This window comes from Odocoileus virginianus, chromosome 23 (genome assembly GCF_023699985.2).
Source record: "Odocoileus virginianus isolate 20LAN1187 ecotype Illinois chromosome 23, Ovbor_1.2, whole genome shotgun sequence".
NCBI lineage: Eukaryota > Metazoa > Chordata > Mammalia > Artiodactyla > Cervidae > Odocoileus > Odocoileus virginianus.
Genome location: NC_069696.1, coordinates 4,617,917 through 4,636,112, shown reverse-complemented (window position 1 = coordinate 4,636,112; position 18,196 = coordinate 4,617,917). Strand labels below are relative to the sequence as shown.

The window sequence follows — 18,196 nt, the reverse complement described above, 5'->3', positions numbered from 1 at the left end:
ACTAGATGGGTCAGACTCTGCAAGGCAAATACGGCATACTTTTACCATAAACAGAGCTTCACCATGGGAATAATGAACCTACCTGGGCGCCTGAGAAGCCATAGTCATCCTTGCCATGGAGACTCTCCAAGCTCTGGTCACCCTCTGGCTCCACGCTGACATCCTCACTGAGCATCTCGTCAGCTTTCTCAATGATCTCCCGCACTTGCTCCACAAACGCATCTCTCTCCAGTGCCAGAATAAAGTCATTGTTCACCTGTAAAAGGAATGTGACATCCACCTTTCGTATAGTGCTAGAGCTTTAGTCATCCCATCACCACTTCTGCCCATCTGTGTAACACCCATAATGTGATTTGATTACTACGTGAGTTGGTTCTTCAATACCTAGTTACACATGACCTAGAAAAAAACACCTGTAAACCACAGGTTTGGTGTGCTAGTTAAATTCACACTGAAATAAATTCGTTACTGTCAAAATAGTTCACAGAATACTGCACATGTGCCTAAGGCAGTGGATATGAAGATCAAGGACACAGGAAAAGTCTGGAACTCCAGACAGAGACGTACCATAATTGTGGCTATCTCCTCAGGGTTGTCACCATCTAAATCGAATTTGAATGTAACCATCTTCCGATTGTGAGTCTCTAACTGACATTCTACCACCCGATCTCCTTTATTTGAAACCTAAAAAGAAAAAAGGAAAGGTACTTCACATCTCAGAACACCACACTCAGCTCTGGGACTTAATGTGACAGGTAACACAGGCCAAGCACTGCCTCTTATACTACTAACAAGGAAACCTGAAGAAAGTATCAGCCTTTCAGCTGCTTGTACACTTATGGAGAAGGAAATGGCACCGCACTCCAGTGTTCTTGCCTGCAGAATCCCACGGACAGAGGAGCCTACTGGGCTAGTCTACAGGGTCGCAGAGTCGGATACAACTGTAGCAACTTAGCGTGCACTTGCATACATCTTTCACCAAAGGGTCTGGAAGAAATGTAAGGTCTTTGTTCTACAAATAAAACCCTATTTCTTTCCTAAAAGATAAGACAGTGCCTTCTCATAGAAATATCGAATTTAACAATATCATCTGGGTGATTAAAAAAAAGATCCCAAACTTTCATCAATATACCCAAGCTTTAGAAATATTTAAACATTATTAATCAACTGCATGAACCCAGAAGTCAGCAACACTTACATTGAGAATTCTCAGTTTGGGGCGGGAAGGCTTCTCATGACGAGAGCGGCTCCTTATAGACTTCCGATGCAGCCGCTTCGTCGTCCTGCCCTCATGCCTCCCGCTGGAAGAGGGGACGTTCTCGTTGCCATCACTCATGCCTGAAGCCACATCTGAGTGTGCGCTGCAAAACCAAAGTTTACGGTGAGATTTCAACCTTCCTTCTATTTCATCCTCCCATCAAGAATGGACAACTGCCCTGTCACACACCTGTCTATAGAAGAGACCACCGTGGCTGGCTGGGCAGGCTGTGGCTGAGCCCCGGGAGCTGGCTCTGAAGGAGCCACCTGAGAGACGACCTGAGTGCTCTGTGAACAGAAAGGGAAATTCACACCTCGGCCATAAAGCAGAGTATTACTGACCATCCCCAACTAGCTAGTCTTTTTTTTTCCTTATCCCTCCCCTAAGTTCTAGAAGCACTACATTTACTAATAACTCTCAAAATCAGCATCTACAGACAGTTGTCTTAAACTGCGAAGGAAATTTCTAAAGCCAGTCTCTGGTACAGACTGCATGGTGTGTCATCAGCCAGAGGAGCGGCTAGGTAGTGAGGAACTACAACCTGCCATGCAGCCAGCATCTCATCACAATGTGCAACAGGGCAGGCAGAGCAAAGTGCGGAAGACGGCTCAGAGCTCTCTCGGAGTGGGGCAGAAAAGACCACTGGGAGCATAGCAGGGGAAGCTATTCTGGTGACTGCCCATGGCAGGAACTTGTGAAAGAAAGGGTTAAGAACGACGGCTAGAGAGGGGTCAGCTAGAGAAGTGAAGTGCTAACGAGGTTAATCTTCTCAAGGCACACTCACTTCCCAACAGAACAGCCAGTGGCAACAAGGCCCCCACACTGGCATTTCATTCTGCTGTAAGAAAAAGTCATTTACAAGTTAGTTTGAAATAGTTTCCAAATGAATCCTAAGTCAGGGAACCTATGTTTCTCCTTTGTCATTTCTATCCCATTGTGCGTACGCTTCAGACGTAAACATGCAGGAACTCCATTTACCTCCAGAGCTGCTTGCTGGGAGGATGTGGTGGGGGCTTGTGCTAAGCTCACTGCTGGCTGGGACACCTGGACCTGTCCTCCTACACTGCCCACAGGAACCAAGAGACTGGATTCCACATAGGGCTGCACCATTGCAGGAAAGTAACCAGGGGCAGCCAGCGCTTCTGCTGGCATGGGAGGGGACAGGACTGCAGAAGGCAGGCACACAGAAGCTGCACTGGAGGAGGGAGCAATGTTTGAGTCTCCTGGGTACTGTGATGGCAGTCGAGGTGGGAAGCCCTGTGACAGAAACGAGGAAGGGAAATTAGTGCAGGTTGGGTCATCCAATGAGCAAAACAGCAAGACATGCAAGGGAAAAAGAAAAAGAAAGGAAAGCACACAGCAAAGAAAAGTAGCCCAATCTCTAATAGTTTAAACATTTTCAAATGAAATGATTGATTGATTTCAATTTAGAGGACAGGACTGTACATAACTGAACTTTTAAACTGCTGCTTTTTTTCCCTTCTGGAGATGATTTTAAATAGGAAGAATAAACATAATTCCTCCAAAAAAACATCTACTTTCCAGGCAGTCCAACACGAAAATGCAAAAACTCTTGAAGGTATCAGTCATGCCAATCACATAATGACTTGCTAGTATTCTAAATCTAAACCCTGAAGGTTTCCATTGACACCATGTTGGCTACCCAACCATTACTTCTCCCATAAAAAAATGCAGCCTGATACAATCTACTGTGAGTCATACCAAGCTCTCACTCACAGTGAATGCGGAGAGAGCCATTTTTCTCTTAAGGAGGGGTCTTGGAGAAGATGCAAATGAACCAGACATCTCTACCCGGTCCTTTCTCAGATGTGGACCATTCTGGCATAAGAACAGCAACCTGTGTTATTGCTGGTTATTATGATATTCAGTTATTCATTTTTTAAGTCCCTGATGTTCTGTCATTACGACCAAATGCTCCGTGGCCCTTCTTCTGCCAGCCAGCACAATACCTGGTAGAGAATATCTCCAGGGGGAAGTGGCACCTCGGCAGTCTGTCCAAGGCTGGCGGGGATCCCCATGGACTGAACTGCTGGCTGCAGGAGCTGCGGGTGAGCCTGACTCGGCAGCTGGGTCACAGGCTGCAGCAGGGCAGGAAGCTGACTAGGGACCACAGCGGGTGCCCCTGGGACAGCCGCCGCCGCAGCAGATGAAGCCAAGGTGAGCAGAGGCTGACTAATGCCAGCTGCCATCGTGACGGGCAGGGGTGGGAAGCCTGGCTGAGCCACGGACACGTGAGGAGGAGCAGAGGGGAGCTGAGAGACGGGCGGCAGCTGAGATATGGGGTACTGGGGCAGTAAAGAGGGCGGGAGGGGCTGTCCCACAGGAAGGAAGTGAGCACCAGCATGGACGGGAACGACTGAGGGCTGTGTTGCAACTGGGATCTGAGGTTCGCCTTGGAGAGTTGGTACTGGCTGGGAAACTGGAAGCTGGGAAGGTAAAGAAAAACAAAACAGATAGACTTAAAAAAAAAGAAAAAAAGCAAGGCTGCCAAAGCAAGACTTGTTTATTAGCCAAAAAGAAAGAAAATTAGAACACACACCAATCCCTGCATACATTAGTGTAAGTTAACGTGCCAACAGGAGCAGGGAGAGGCAGCTGCAGACAGGCGGCTGATGGACTGCTGCTGTTCTAAATCTGCACTAGAAAATTCCGCTCACACTTTACCATCAACAAGACAGCTCTTGCATAGGAAATGTCTTCTTCACATCCTGAATGAGGCATGTTTCACAAGCCATAATCCACTGGCACGTTTGCTGTCACTAAACTTACAACTGCTATTATAGTAATGGCTGAAATTCAAAGGACTTTCTCCCCAGTGGACTTATAGCTCATCCATATTGCTTCCACAGTTCTCATGTCCCACCCAGGCCTGTAAGAGTAGGTCTATGACCACATTCCACTAATTGCAGGATGTAATCATGTCTTTCCACATGGTCATTTTAACATTTATGAAATTAAGATATACCTTACAATTAACGGTGCATCAGTTCTCAGTGTTACCTAAAATAATGGTGCATTTTACAACTGACAGTCTCACAGATGTGACAAAATATGACAGAAACAATACATTGTATCAAAATACAAGCCCAAGTCCCAAGGTTAAAGTTGAAAAAATGTCCTTCAGAAAGGTGTATCTTCAACAGGGCTACTTTTCAAGTGACTAGAAAGATTATTCAGGAAAAAAAAAATCATATAGCGTTTTTTTTTATGACTGTCAGAAGACAATAAGGGCAGGGAACAACACATAAGTCTACATGAAAACAGCATAATTGCAAACCTGGAACAGATACAACTGACAATCCTAGAAAATGTCATCACTGCAGCACCCTTATCAGTTCTACATCTGTTAAACTTATTTTCTGTTCAACCTAAAAGCTGAACATTCTTGGATTACCACTGCTGTATAAACACCCATTTATATTAATCAATTCATATGTACAAAAGACACGCCATGGACAGAGGAGCCTGGCGGGCTGTGGTCTGAGCGACTGAACGGGAACAATGCACAGAAGTAATGTTCATTCCACTTAGCAGTTTTACCACCAGGGAAGCAAAAGTCATGGGGTGCTCCTTCCAGAAATGTGGCACTCACCTGTTTTCCCGCGGACACGTGTGGCAAGGCCTGTGGAGGTGGAGGCTGACTCACGGGCTGAGCAATCGCGGCCTCGCTGGGGGCCGATGCCTGAGGGAGCGGATACTGCGCCGCCTGCTGAGAGGGGGCTGTTGGCTGCACTCCTTGCTGCTGAGAAGAAAACCACCACTCAGTTTTATTTCAAGTCATTAATAGCACGTTTCTAAGGCAGTACATCTGCTTATCAGTGTCTGTAAGAGATGGCAATTTTAGTAATCAAGACATGCACAAAGTCAAACTCACCAATTCCCCTTTACACATCTTCATTTTTCCTCTGCTGCTGTGTGTGATGGGACAACCAAGAACTAACCCATGTTTCCAGTCTGAGTCACCACTGTTCTTCACCTGACATGCTCCTTACACCAGGAGCAGCTCAGATACAGGTTCAAATAGATGTTCTCTCCTCCAAATGCCCTCCCCTCTTTGCTCCCATTTCTTGATAGCAGCTCTCAATGTGGTTCATATTAAACCAATCCAATGGGCTTCCCTGGTAGTACAGATGGTAAAGAATCTGCCTGCAATGCAGGAGACGCAGGTTTGATTCCTGGGCCAGGAAGATCTCCTCGAGAAGGGAATGGCAACCCACTCCAGTATTCCTGACTGGAGAATTCCATGGACAGACCATGGAGTCACAAAGAGTCAGGCACGACTGAGCGACTAATGCTGATGCTGAATCTCTTCCTGTAATCTCTTAGTCTAGTTTCTCAACTGTATAATTAATTTGCTTAAAGAACAGCTCTGACAATAGCTACAAAACAGAAGAAAAGCACTGAATTTTGAACTCCACCAGAGACTAGCTCTGATACCTTTGTGATTGCTCATTTTACTGTCAAAATGAGGTTTCTTTCTTTGAAAACAAGGGCACAATCACTCAATTTGAAGTGAAGCAAAGTGAATGACATCAGGGAATCCAGCATGTGCTGGACACTCTGGTATAATACATCTACACTCAATGCTGACATGTAACTGTACCCAAATACTAAATTTTGCAGTAAAATTAATGGCTCCCTCTAGCTGAAACTCTGAACTTCACAGCTGACTTTCAAGATTCTCTAATACCTATCAGTAATTTAAAAATTAATTTTTAAATACAAAATAAACACTTGTTTGTAATAAAGTTTTAACCATTATATTACATTAATAGAGTTAAATGAAAACACCCAACTTCATTTCTCCAGATATAACCACAATTAGTGGTCCGGTGCACTTGCTTTATGGATTTTCTGCTATGCATAAGTGGTCACTTACACACATTGATTTAAAAAAGAAAAAAAACAAAAGCCCATTTTTATAAATACTATTCTCTGACCTACCTTCATTACATTTATCTATGGTACCAATATCCTAATGATGAACATTTTAGTTGACTCAATATTTTGTTACTTAAAATAATGCTACAAACAATAACAGATTTTCACATATTTCCTGGTCCATACAACTAATTAGTTATTGCTGGTATAAAGATAAGCTATCTGTGTGTATGTGTTTGTGTATATGTACCTAATTGAGATACAACTGACAGGTAACAAAGATTTGATATATGTACATACGGCAAAATACTCACCACAGTAAGTCTAGTTAATATTCATCACCACATATAACTCATATTTTTTTCCTGTGATGAGAACTTTTACAATCTTCTATTAGCAGCCTTCAAACATATAATACAGTATTATCAACTATAGTCACGATGCTATACACTGCATTCCCAAGATTTTTGTTTTTATATTTATTATGCATCTGGACACCTCAATAAGCATCCTAGATTTTGTTAGGTAATAATCGGTAAATAATATTTCTGTTCTCCATGATATTTATTTCTTATTTCTTATTATACCAATTAAAACCTTCAAAAGAATTCTGAAATGTAGTAGTGACAGTAATCATGTTTTATTTTTATTTAATTATTTCTGATAATGTATTCTTATTAACTTTAAAAAATTAGGAACTAATGGCTGTTGAATTATAAAAAATTTATCTTCAGCAACTAAGATATATCATAAATACCCAACTATAAGGCAACTCTGAATGTAAGACAATTATGCCCATTTTCCCACTAAAAACTAAAAAAGTAGAAAATGCTTTTGGTTAACCTGAATATATTGAAACTTTAAGGAACTCACATGGAACTATCTAAGTTACCTAAGTCATTAATTTACATAGCTAAATAAGACTGCATATTATATAAACAAAGTAATTCAGAAATACTGCTCCCCTTGCCTCATTCTAGTTCTTCACATGTAATACATCAGCATCTTTATCTTCAGGAGACCCACACTAGGAATGATCTTGGTTTTCTGCACACAACACAGTGCCTTTCCTTTAAGTTGTGTCTTGAGGTGAAATCTGCAGTGATAGCAGATTTGTCTGACATCTGTTTGGTTAATATTAGGATAGCTGTAGTGTTCTGCAATTGCTTCATAAGAGCATATTCATGTAACCTTTAAGTGATCTGTAAGTTATTTACAGTGAACCTGGAATAGTGAGGCTGTTCCCCTAAGAATAAGATGTATGATGTCTCGGCTTATATAAAACCAACTCTGTTAGACATTGCCTACAAACATTCCCAATCATACACATACCACTTAAGGTCCTTACAGGCACATCTGTTCTCAACAGTTTTACTTTAGTCCATTCATATTTTTTATGTTATTGTTCAAAACAAAGACCAGTGAGAGCCCTCTGATATGAACACTGGCTCAAGGTCTGATTATCTGGTGGTCCCCTTTGTTATAAGGGGTAAATTTGAGGAAAACCTCCGCCTTGTATTTTTATGTATGATTTACCTCTCCCCCGATCTCCATCAGTGCAGAACCTTGCTTACATCAAGGTTTGGACTTAATTAGCTCTTCTCAAAACTTACACCTTCACTTTCCCCTGCCTATGTTTTAGGCAGTATGTGGGATCTTAGTTCCCTGACCAGGCATTGAACCCCTGCCCTGGTCTGCACTGGGAGTGCTGAGTCCTAATCACTGGACTGCCAGGGAAGTCCTGACTTATCTGTATTTTGGTTACACTGAAGCCAAGGTTTGTTTGTCTCACAGCTGTCTACCTTTTTGCCTTCTACCTTTCTTATACTGCCCCCTAGCTCACTCTTTTCTTTGGGCCTAGACTCCTTACATCCTTCATCTGAATCTAACTCATAATCACAGTCCAGTTCAAAGGCTTTCATAAATCTACTGATATCCCCCCCTCTCTGCTCAGAAGAGATATAATTTCCTCCTTTCATGGAGCCAGACTGCTTGGGTTTAAATACCCTCTCTGAGAAGCTGTGTACATCTGGGTAAAGCACTCAGCCTCTCCAGCTCTCGTCTCAGCTTTCCCATCTGTACAATGGAAATGATGGTACTTGGAGGGTTCATATAAGGACCAAATAAAAACCCAGGTAGAGTGTGTCATGCATTGTGTATAATGTTACTATTATCCTCACTCCTTTTGTAGAAGCTGACATACATGTTTACCAGATGACTCAGGTTCCCTGAAACTAGCCTTCCACAGGCCATCTTGCTCTCCATCACTGCCAACTCAGCACATGGTCCTTCAGAGCATGAACTCAGTTTGGAAAAAAACTGTTTAATTAGTTGCTGGGTGTGTGTGTGTGTGTGTGTGTGTGTGTGTGTGTGTGTGGACTGTCTAAAATAAGCAGTTTTATAGACATACCCTCACTCCTTGCTTAAAGTAACCGAGAGGCACGTATGCCAGTTAACCCTTAAAGCATTTATAGAAAAGTGGCACCTCTGAATAAGCCAGGAGTATATGGGGTGGTTTTTTTGCACAATCACCCTGGCTAGTAATCAACACTTTAGCCAAACAAATATTGTTTTAGCCTAACAGCTTGATATCATGCTTTGCATAAAACTGCCTCATGAAACCAGTTCACATAACCTATACAGACTGTGTACTATCTGTCGGACAAGGGTGCTTGAAAAAAAAAATACTCCTACACCTGAGTTGAACAGAAAGTAAGAAATACCTAAATCTCTACATGTGTTCTGCTGGATGAAATTATTAAGTCAGTAGGGTAGGTCATGACCTTTCTTGGCAGCAAAATACTGTTTTCCAGGAGAAATCTATTTTTGGTACCGCATTAAGACACAACATACCATTAGAAGAGATTCCTGAGGAAAACCTGAAAAGACGCAATGCCTTATTCATTTTATTTCAGAAACACAGAAATAAAGAAAATTTCAGCTAAAGTTCATCTCTTTCCTTACACTAATAAAATTAGAGGTATGGTTTCCTAAGGAGGCACTGGGTCCTGACAGTATGTAAAACATAAATCACATCTAAAAAGAGACTCTAATTGAATACTACAAAAGATTTACCATTTTTCTTTTCTATATATGGAATCCCAGAAGATAAAACTAACTAAATGCAGCTTCTTGGGCACCTCTGCATAATCATGAGTCCCTGTGGAACTTTAATATAGGGGGGGAAAAATACTGGAAGAAATCTTAGGTTCTGGTTTGTAACATTTCATTCTATCTACCTATTGGCTATGCAACCCTGGAAAAGTTAGTCCATACTGCATACATTCATGCAGACTGTGATTCTACTTAATTAATCCTATATTTAAAATAAAAGTGTCTGAAGAAAGCATCACTGAAACAGGCACTTTCGTCTGTACTGCAGAGACAGTCACACCTTTTCCCATAGCCAACCACCTAATTCCTTTCAGCTGACAGGGTTTGCGGAGCTGCCCACCTGACTGAGCACACTCTTATCACTGCTACACTCAAGGGCTTCCTGCACTGTCTGCTTCATTGCATGCCTGAATATAAGACATCTAACAAACTCCTTTGAAAAGGAAAAATAGCATACACTGACACCTGTACATTTTACTGGTATTGGTAGGAAATTGGTACCAACGACAGTGTCTGTTCTCATCCAGCTTTATGGAACTTTAAATCTGTGTTCCTATGAGAGGTTGTTATTATAATTAGACCTGTTAAGGGTGGCAAAAATGTGACTACTTGAATTTAACTATAATTACACACAGATTAAGATACTTGTCTGGAAGAAAGGACAGGAGCAAGATAAAACAAGTTATTTTCAGCCCTTCCATTCTATAAGACAGAGATGTTGGTCACAGAGAAAATGGATTACATAGGTATCTCAGAGATAATACAGATTACTGGCTCCAGATCACTGCAATATAGTGAATATTACAATAAAGTGAGTCACATGAATTCTTTGGACTGAATTTCCTGCGCATATAAGTTATGTTTATACCTTACTGTAGTCTATTAAGTGTGAAATAGCAGTATGGCTAAAGAGACAATGTACGTACCTTAATTTAAAAATACTTTATTGCTAACAGATGATCACCATCATCTGAACCTTCAGCAAATCGTAATCTTTTTGGAATAGTAACAAAGATCACTGATCACAGATCACCATAACAAACAGAACAGTAATGAAAAAGCTTGAAATACTATGGGTATTACCAGAATGTGACACAGAGGCACAAAGTGAGCAAATGCTGCTATAAAAGTGGTGCCGATAGACTTGCCTGAAGCAGGGTTAACACAAACCTTCGATTTTTTGTTTTTTAAAAAAAAAAAAAGTGGTACCTACGAGCACAATAAAAAAAGGTTTCAAAGAATACCTCATCTTAAGCCAGCATCATGACTACATGATCACATGCTAAGATAAGCAGGCCATTTGTAATGAGAATTAAAAACTTAAGTTTCAAAAATTAATAAAAACAAGACAATTCAGAATTTGGTGGTTTGAAAACACACTTTGTAGGGAACTATCAACAATATAATTCATTGGGAAGTTTTTATGACACACGCAGTGACTATAAATTTTACTTGTAATGGGTAATAAATATTCAATTGTGCCCCTAAAGCATTATTTCCTTATAAGTAACTATTGTTAACTAATAGCAATGATGATCTACAGACTCTTAATTTTAGAATCAGCAGTTTTTCTGTTGAATACTTCAGCACTGTACCAATCTCTCAAGCTCTCTGAACCTTTGGGAACAAACTCCCCCAATCAGAAGTTTAGAACATGTTATAAAAGTTTCTGAAAATGGTTCCTAGGCTTTCATTCATTTTAGCATAAAATCTGACACCTCAACGTACAGATTAGAAATAATTAAAAAGGTGTGTAGAATCATTAGTGTCAAGCACAAGGAAAGCAATGATAAAATGCTCATAAAAGGACAAATCATGAAATATACAGAAATAAAACTGATATTCTTTGTAGAGTTGATCCTTGAATAACATGGATTAGAATGGCACGGATTCACTTATATGTGAATTTCTTTCAGTACTATACAATCCAAGATTAATGAATCCATGGATATGTAACCATGAATAGGGAAGACCTACTATAAAGTTACACACAGATTTTCAACTGAACAGAAGGCCTGTGCCCCTAACCCCCTGTTGTTGCTCAAGGGTCAACCACATTGTTAAAATAGCATAGAATCATCTGTTAAAGAAGGCACATAAATTATTTCAGGAAAAATTCTTTTGAATATCAATATATGTCTAATCGAATAAACTGTTCAAAAATACATTAAACGAAAGATTCTTTAAAATGTTACCGAAGACAAGAAATGTTATGCTTCTTGATTTTCCTTTCAAAAACTTAGCAAGCCACTTACATCAGGAACCCAATTCATGAAAGATGTAAACAGGGTTCTGGATAAAGCGCAGCAATGAGTTGCTCTCACCTGCTGAGAATGCTGCATGGGTTGGGAGGATGGAACCCCTGTTAAACTACTTGAAGATGGCTGACCCTGGCTCTGCCCCTGTGCCTGAAGGAAAGAAGTGAATACAAAAAATTAGAGCAGCCCAAAGGTACCTGTATACAGAGGTCAGGGTTCTGCAATAAACATATGAGTTCCTGAGAGCCTGACTGAGCAAGATGAAACATTAGCTTGATCAAGTATGGAGGGAGAGATGGCTGGGGCAGGTTTTTAAAGAGAAGGGTAGAGAAGGATCATATTATAAAACATACCATGCAAAAAACCACTGATGGTTAAAACCTAACCTATCCCACTGCTCAAACTATAACTCTGACCTAAATAGTAAGATTCATAATAAAATTGTTACTGAAAATGAGGAAAAAAGTAACCAGACTATCAATGTGAAAAACCTATCTGAACAAAAAAAAGGGGGTATTTGGATAATGTGACTTTGGTTCCTTTTGCTATTTCTTATAGTGATATAGTGACTTTTGTCAAAAATGTAAAAAACAAAAAACAAAAACCTGGTACTATTAACTGCCAAGTACCTGCAGCAATGGTTCTCAACCAGGGTCACTTTGGGTGCCCCACACCCTTCCCAGGGACATTCGGCAATATCTGGATGTGTCTCTGGCTGGCACAACTGGGAGAGGTAGCTGCTCCTGGCGTTTAGTGAGTAGAGGCCACAGATGCTGCTAACATCCGACAAATGCACAGAACAGCCCCCACAACTAAGCATCACCTAACCTAAAATGTCAATAAGGGTGAATCTGAGAAACTCTCACCTAGAAGAGATCTTAAGCTAACCGAGAAGGTGAGAGTGAAAGAAGAACTTGACAGAGGTGAGTTATGAAGATGAGAAGTCCCACCTCTGCTGTCTCATCTCAGTTCAGAGGCACTTCTTTGAAGCCTACTTGGATAGGACATCCAATCCAACTGCATCTTAACCACCTGAGCATACATTCCTGCTGTACCTTTCCTGTAGAGTACTTGATGCTTAAAATTTCATTTTGGAAGTTTACAGAGTGAAAGTGGCAGTGCACACATTTACAGCAGAGCTGGCAACCAGTGTGTTAACGTGAGCATATCACACTGCATGTGCACGCAGTACAAATTCTCAAGCTCTGCATCTTTCTGCTTCTTAGTATTGCTCTAAGTAACTAATATTTGATGTGTATTTTGGGGGATACTTTTGCCTCAGATGAGGGAAGAACATAGGAAGAAAGTATGAAGAACATATAGTAATTTATGTAAGAGTGAGATCATTTAAAACATCTAAATAACATCCTGAATACATAACTGCAAAGTTTCCTAATTAACTGCAAAGTCTCCTACAAAGATTTCATAAGACTTATACATTTGACACAATGTATCAAGGGAATATATGAAACAGTCAATACTGATTCCACTTCTTGAATCCTATTATGTCCATCACTTTGTCTTTACTTGCAAGAGGCTGCATATGTTCACATACATAAACAACATTTAATTTGTTGAGGAAAAATCTAAGAACTGAGATATCTCATGTTCCTTACCTTGCAACATATATCACAAATTCTTAAGACAAAAGAAGCCCCATCACCCACACTAGATTCTAATTTAGTTACTAAAAATTAGAATTAGTCAATTTTACGGATTAACATTTTATTTGAACATATAATACATGGTAGTCACATGCTGGATGCCATTTTTAAAAGGCATCTTCATTTGTTAAGACAAATTCCTAAGGTGTTTCCTGTTTTTTAAGATCCTTTCTTATTAGTGGAAACTCTATATATTCCTAATACTTACTTCAAAAAGAAAAAAGATTCCCTATTTTCCATTCTTTTCATTTTAGGGGAAAAAAAATTATCTCCTCTAAGTTTTAAAAACTAGCCATGTTTGTTTCCAGGGAGAAAGAAACATTTTACAATACTGTTTGTAAATAATCAATGCTCTGTCAACTTTATAGACACTAACATGTTCATAACTAGTTGAAAACTCCATCCATTCTATTGAGCTGACCAAAAAGTTTGTTCGGGTTTTCACATACCATCATACAGAAAAACTCAAATGAACTTTCTGGCCAACCCAATACGTATGGACAGAAATAACTGATTTTGACAAGCAATTAAAATTCTAAGTTTTTGTGTTCTTTTTTCCAAGGGTTTGTACACATTATAGGTAAATCAAGCAGCTTTGGTCTCAAATTTTGGTCTTAAATACAAGTAGTTTAAAATCACCCTCCCCACTCAATGGAGAAACTCCACAATAAATTAAACAATATCCCTGATGAATGGAAAAGAGGGACAGAAAACTTAAATGTAACTGTCACAGCAGGGTAGTGTAAAAGAACCGTGAAGTTTTCCTGTAACCTGTGGATGGAGTGCAGATCCTCCTGAAGAAAATGAGGCGGGTAAAACCTGCGGAGAGGTGGCTCCTTGGGGGAAACAGAAGAAGAGTGGGGATTCTTGCAACACTGTCTGAGGCAGGCGGATAAAGGGTAATGAGACGTCAGAGCCAAAAGGAGCAGCTGCTCCCCCTGTAGGGGGAGGTGACTGAAATTCACCGGGGTCTGAAGAAGTGACCTGGGAGGAATCACTGGAGTACTCTGGGCTTCCTATGGGCCAGGTCTGTCCAGTGGGCTCCACCACAGAGACGGTCAACTCTGGGGCCTGGGGCGTCTGCTGCTCTTCAGTCACAGGCTGCAGGCGGCTGTGTAATCCTGCAGGTGGAGGAGGTGGTTCTTCCTGGTTCGAGTCCACAGCAACCTGCCGATTTCGGTAAATGCGCTGAGGTAAAACTCCTCCCTCTCCTTCTCCTGAAGAGGAGCTTGGAGTATGAATGTGAAACTCAAACACACAACTGCTTCTGCTTTCGTTGTTATGAGTTAGCACAGCAGGTGCAGAATGAGGAACAAAGACAGGGTGAAACTTCAAGTGTGTGGCATCTGTACTGACAGGCGCAGAAATGCTAGACAGGGGAGAGCCTGGGCTCAGTCCCGAATCTAATCTTACATTCTGGAGGTGTCCTACCAGGAGAGCCTGTCCCGATGGAAATTCAAAGACAGAACTGGAGGTGGGGGCCCCGTGCACTGGCTTCTGCTCAGGTGTCTGCTTCATAGGACTTGACAGGACTGGAGAGCTGTATGGAATACCCTCAAACTGTTCTGCCACCTGGGCCTGGTAATGTACCCCGGCTAGATACACTGCTTCTGGAGGGAGGAAGTAGTGAGCTTCTTCTGGAAGCACCAGTCCAGCTCTGTAGTCACTGTAAACTGGAGCTGGCTCAAACACAGGATGGGCCTGCACCTCACACAGCTCTCCAGCGACTCTACTGGCTGCAGGGCCCCACATGACTACAGTCTCTGGAGTCCAGTTAGGTGGGCTGCCACCAGGTGGAAGAAGACTCTGGCCGACAGTCCTCAGCAGGGGTTGGAACTGGTGAGTTTGGGCTTCCAAGAAGGAGGTGCTCTTACGCCGCTGGGCAATGGCCACCTTCGGTGGACAGGTGGGAGGTGGTGAAAAAGAAACTGGACGTTCATGAATAGTTGGGAAAAATATCTGTGATTCTGGGTATGTTGGGGTCCCCCCACGCGGATGCGCCATGGACTGAGGCTGTATCAACATGAATAAGACAAGTAATTCATACATTCATATGTGAAATTACATCAGACATGCACAACTGGGCAGCTCTGTGTAACCCTACAAAATGGTTACACCAAATTTATAATTAATAAAGAAATATAATGCTTTTGGAAATTATGTGCATAGTAAAAACCCATTAAATACATCCAGGGTCAATAAAACTATTCTGTGGGCATCTTTGCATTAGATAAGAGCTGCTTTTCCACAACACTCCCCTCCTCAAAGGAAATGAAGAATTTAACCTTCCGAGTGACTATTCTGCTTTTACCCACAAGTAACATGCTCACTTATGACTGTACCAAATCTTCCTACCCTGAAGCCTTATCATCTTCTGCTGTGTTAAGACGCTCCAGGGTTCATTTCTGATTAACTAATGTCATGTCTTCTAACTAGAAATCAGAAGAGATTTCTGATGGGTAGTAAAAGATACACAGCTTGGCTAGTGACCATCATTTGGTTTGGGAAACCAAACCATACACAGTTAGTTTTACTACATGAAACATGTTAGAGATGCCAAACCACTGAATGTCCACTTTTCTGATACCATTTTAAGGATCGACTAAATTTGCTGTTCAAATCAGGTGAAAAGGGTAATGTAAATAGCCAACTTGATTTGACAGCATTTTTTGGTCATAGAAGCAGTTCTAGGTTAAACAATCTAAAATTAGAATTCTACCCTGTCAAATGCAAATGGTACACACTGTAACAATTCACTTTCATGGGCCCTTTTTTTAAAGGGTAGATCAGTTTCACTCTTTCAATGGGAAAGATCCTATCAAAATTGCAAAACGGCTCCACTGTTACTTCTTTACAACAGTTAAAAGGAGGCTTCTATTTTGAATCAGAATGTTCTGGTTTACTGTTGTTTATTCAACAGCATCTTGAGGCCACAAGACACTATACAGTTAATCACTCTCCTAGGTACAAATCTGAAGGTTTTGGGATTCTTAGATCAGAATGCTAACCAAATCCTCTATCTGGAAAAGCAGCAGCAAAGTCCCACAGTGTTTGAAATAACCTTAAGAGATAAACACATCTACAGACATTAATGGGGCCAAGACAAACTGCAAGTATTTTACGTGCACCTAATGTATTGCATTACAGTCAAGGTCCGCTATTCAATCTAAAAAAAAAAAAAAAAAAATTTGCCAAGAGGGAACATTATGTGGCCTTTAAGGTTGTTGATCCCTCATTTTAAATAGGTAACAAATTAAAAGCAACTTTCTTCAATTATTCCTCACTGACTACAGGAAAAAATGGACTCAAGCAGTATTATTGGTATCTCTCTAGAACAAAGTGAAAACATATTTGGATAATTTCTGATAAAGAGAAAGTTTGCTTTTGAAAAAGCCAACGAATTTAAAATTAAATAATACACATACTCTTTGCTAAGATATGAAAATGCAAGGAGTTGAATACACTGGTGGGGATAGGAGATTATAATAAAGGCTAAATTTTGCTGCTCACAGACTGCTATGTGCCAAGGGTGTTATAAGCATTCTCTCTGATTACCTCCTTGCTTTTCTCCCCATTACAGTCTTATAACAAACAAATTATAAGAAAAACCTATTTCCTAAAAGCGCACTATATTACTAAGTTCAGTCCTGTTCTTTAATCATTACTACAACTCCTGATGCCTGGATGTATTCATTGGTGATAAATGCTCATCTGTCAGGAAGTTGATGTTACATACAGCACTGACAAAGAGGGAAGGCAGGCTGGAGCGTCGGCACTTGCGCTGAGAGGCAGAGTACATAGGCAGGACCCTCTCCAATGCTTTAGAAAGCTTTTCGGCAAAAGTTTCCTCGGGGGCAGTCCGGAGGAGGGAAGGAGAAAGAGGTGCGGACAGCACTGGTGGTGGGGTGGAAGGAGCACTGGGAGAGATGCGGGACAAAGAGGGGACAGCAGGAAGATGGGGGACACAAACGGACATGCTACGGCCACGACGAGGCTAAACAGAAAACAAACACACACGTGAAAAACACAGCACTCTGAAAACAAAACAAAAAGTACAATGGTAACAGGGCATAGCTGACATAAAGAAATGTTCCATCCTCCCCCCATTCCACGAAGTCATTTTCTGAGGAGACAGAACTCCACAAAGCACACTTGGCAGACCAAGATATTCTCTCTACACTGTTGGCCAAGTGCAGGTTTTAAAAAATTAACCACCAAAATAATGATTAAGTACCTTCCTAAACATTCTGAAATAACATTAATTGTTATGAGTGTATGAATAAGAATGACCGACTGAGGCAGCAAAGCAGACTGGGAAAACGATGAATACTGGCTTGTAGTCTCTGCAAACTTGTTAATAAATTCTATCAGTTTAATGCACATTACAAGATACAGAAGATCTTAAGACTGAATTGCTCTGCTGGAGCTCTGGGAACCTCAGACATACAGGATTTCTCAGTCCTATTTTAGAAGGCAGTAAACAAAAAATTGTTGGCTGATAGAATAGTTTATCACATTTGCCTATCTTTGTCTATAAAGCTAAAAGTCATATTCCAGAAAAAGCATTAGTTTTCTAGACATAATTCATAGTACACACAGGAAATATTCTGTACTTTTACTAAAGTAGTCAATGGAAAAATATCTAAACTGTGAATCTCTAAAGCATAATGTTAAATTTTTTTCAGCCACAACAAAGTTGACTTTGGTTTAAAAGTTTAAAGCACCTTAATATAAAGGTTTCAATATAGCCACAAAGCAGCAAATCTAAAGCTCTAAGGCTGTCCTGAGCATGTCTGTTGTTTCCTTTCAGAAACTGTGAACTGTGTAATTAATTACATTTTTTCCCCACTCTTGCTTCTCTTGTATTTTTAAATTTTACTTGTAATTGATATGCTATTGCAAGCCATGGTAAATACTTTCTGGAATTAGAAAGGACTGATTATAAAAGCTTTGAAAAATCCTCAATATTTAGTAATTCTTCATGATACTTCCATAGAATA

At 40.6% G+C, this 18,196-nt stretch overlaps 1 protein-coding gene across 28 annotated transcripts in view; it reads right to left on the bottom strand.

Moving 5' to 3' along the window:
• WNK1 (WNK lysine deficient protein kinase 1) overlaps positions 1 to 18,196 on the bottom strand; it is a 131,228-nt gene that overhangs the window by 21,593 nt on the left and 91,439 nt on the right. For 12 of the 28 annotated variants that reach the window (XM_070453201.1, XM_070453205.1, XM_070453204.1 and 9 more), the window contains exons 9-17: positions 13,968 to 15,209; positions 11,599 to 11,682; positions 4,872 to 5,021; positions 3,229 to 3,705; positions 2,237 to 2,515; positions 1,448 to 1,545; positions 1,199 to 1,361; positions 568 to 684; positions 83 to 256 (exon numbers count right to left, since the gene is read on the bottom strand). In XM_070453201.1, the coding sequence (XP_070309302.1) occupies positions 83 to 256; positions 568 to 684; positions 1,199 to 1,361; positions 1,448 to 1,545; positions 2,237 to 2,515; positions 3,229 to 3,705; positions 4,872 to 5,021; positions 11,599 to 11,682; positions 13,968 to 15,209 (2,784 nt within the window). The remainder of the gene's footprint in view (positions 1 to 82; positions 257 to 567; positions 685 to 1,198; positions 1,362 to 1,447; positions 1,546 to 2,236; positions 2,516 to 3,228; positions 3,706 to 4,871; positions 5,022 to 11,598; positions 11,683 to 13,967; positions 15,210 to 18,196) is intronic. The other 16 variants (XM_070453214.1, XM_070453215.1, XM_070453225.1 and 13 more) reach the window with 9 other exon arrangements.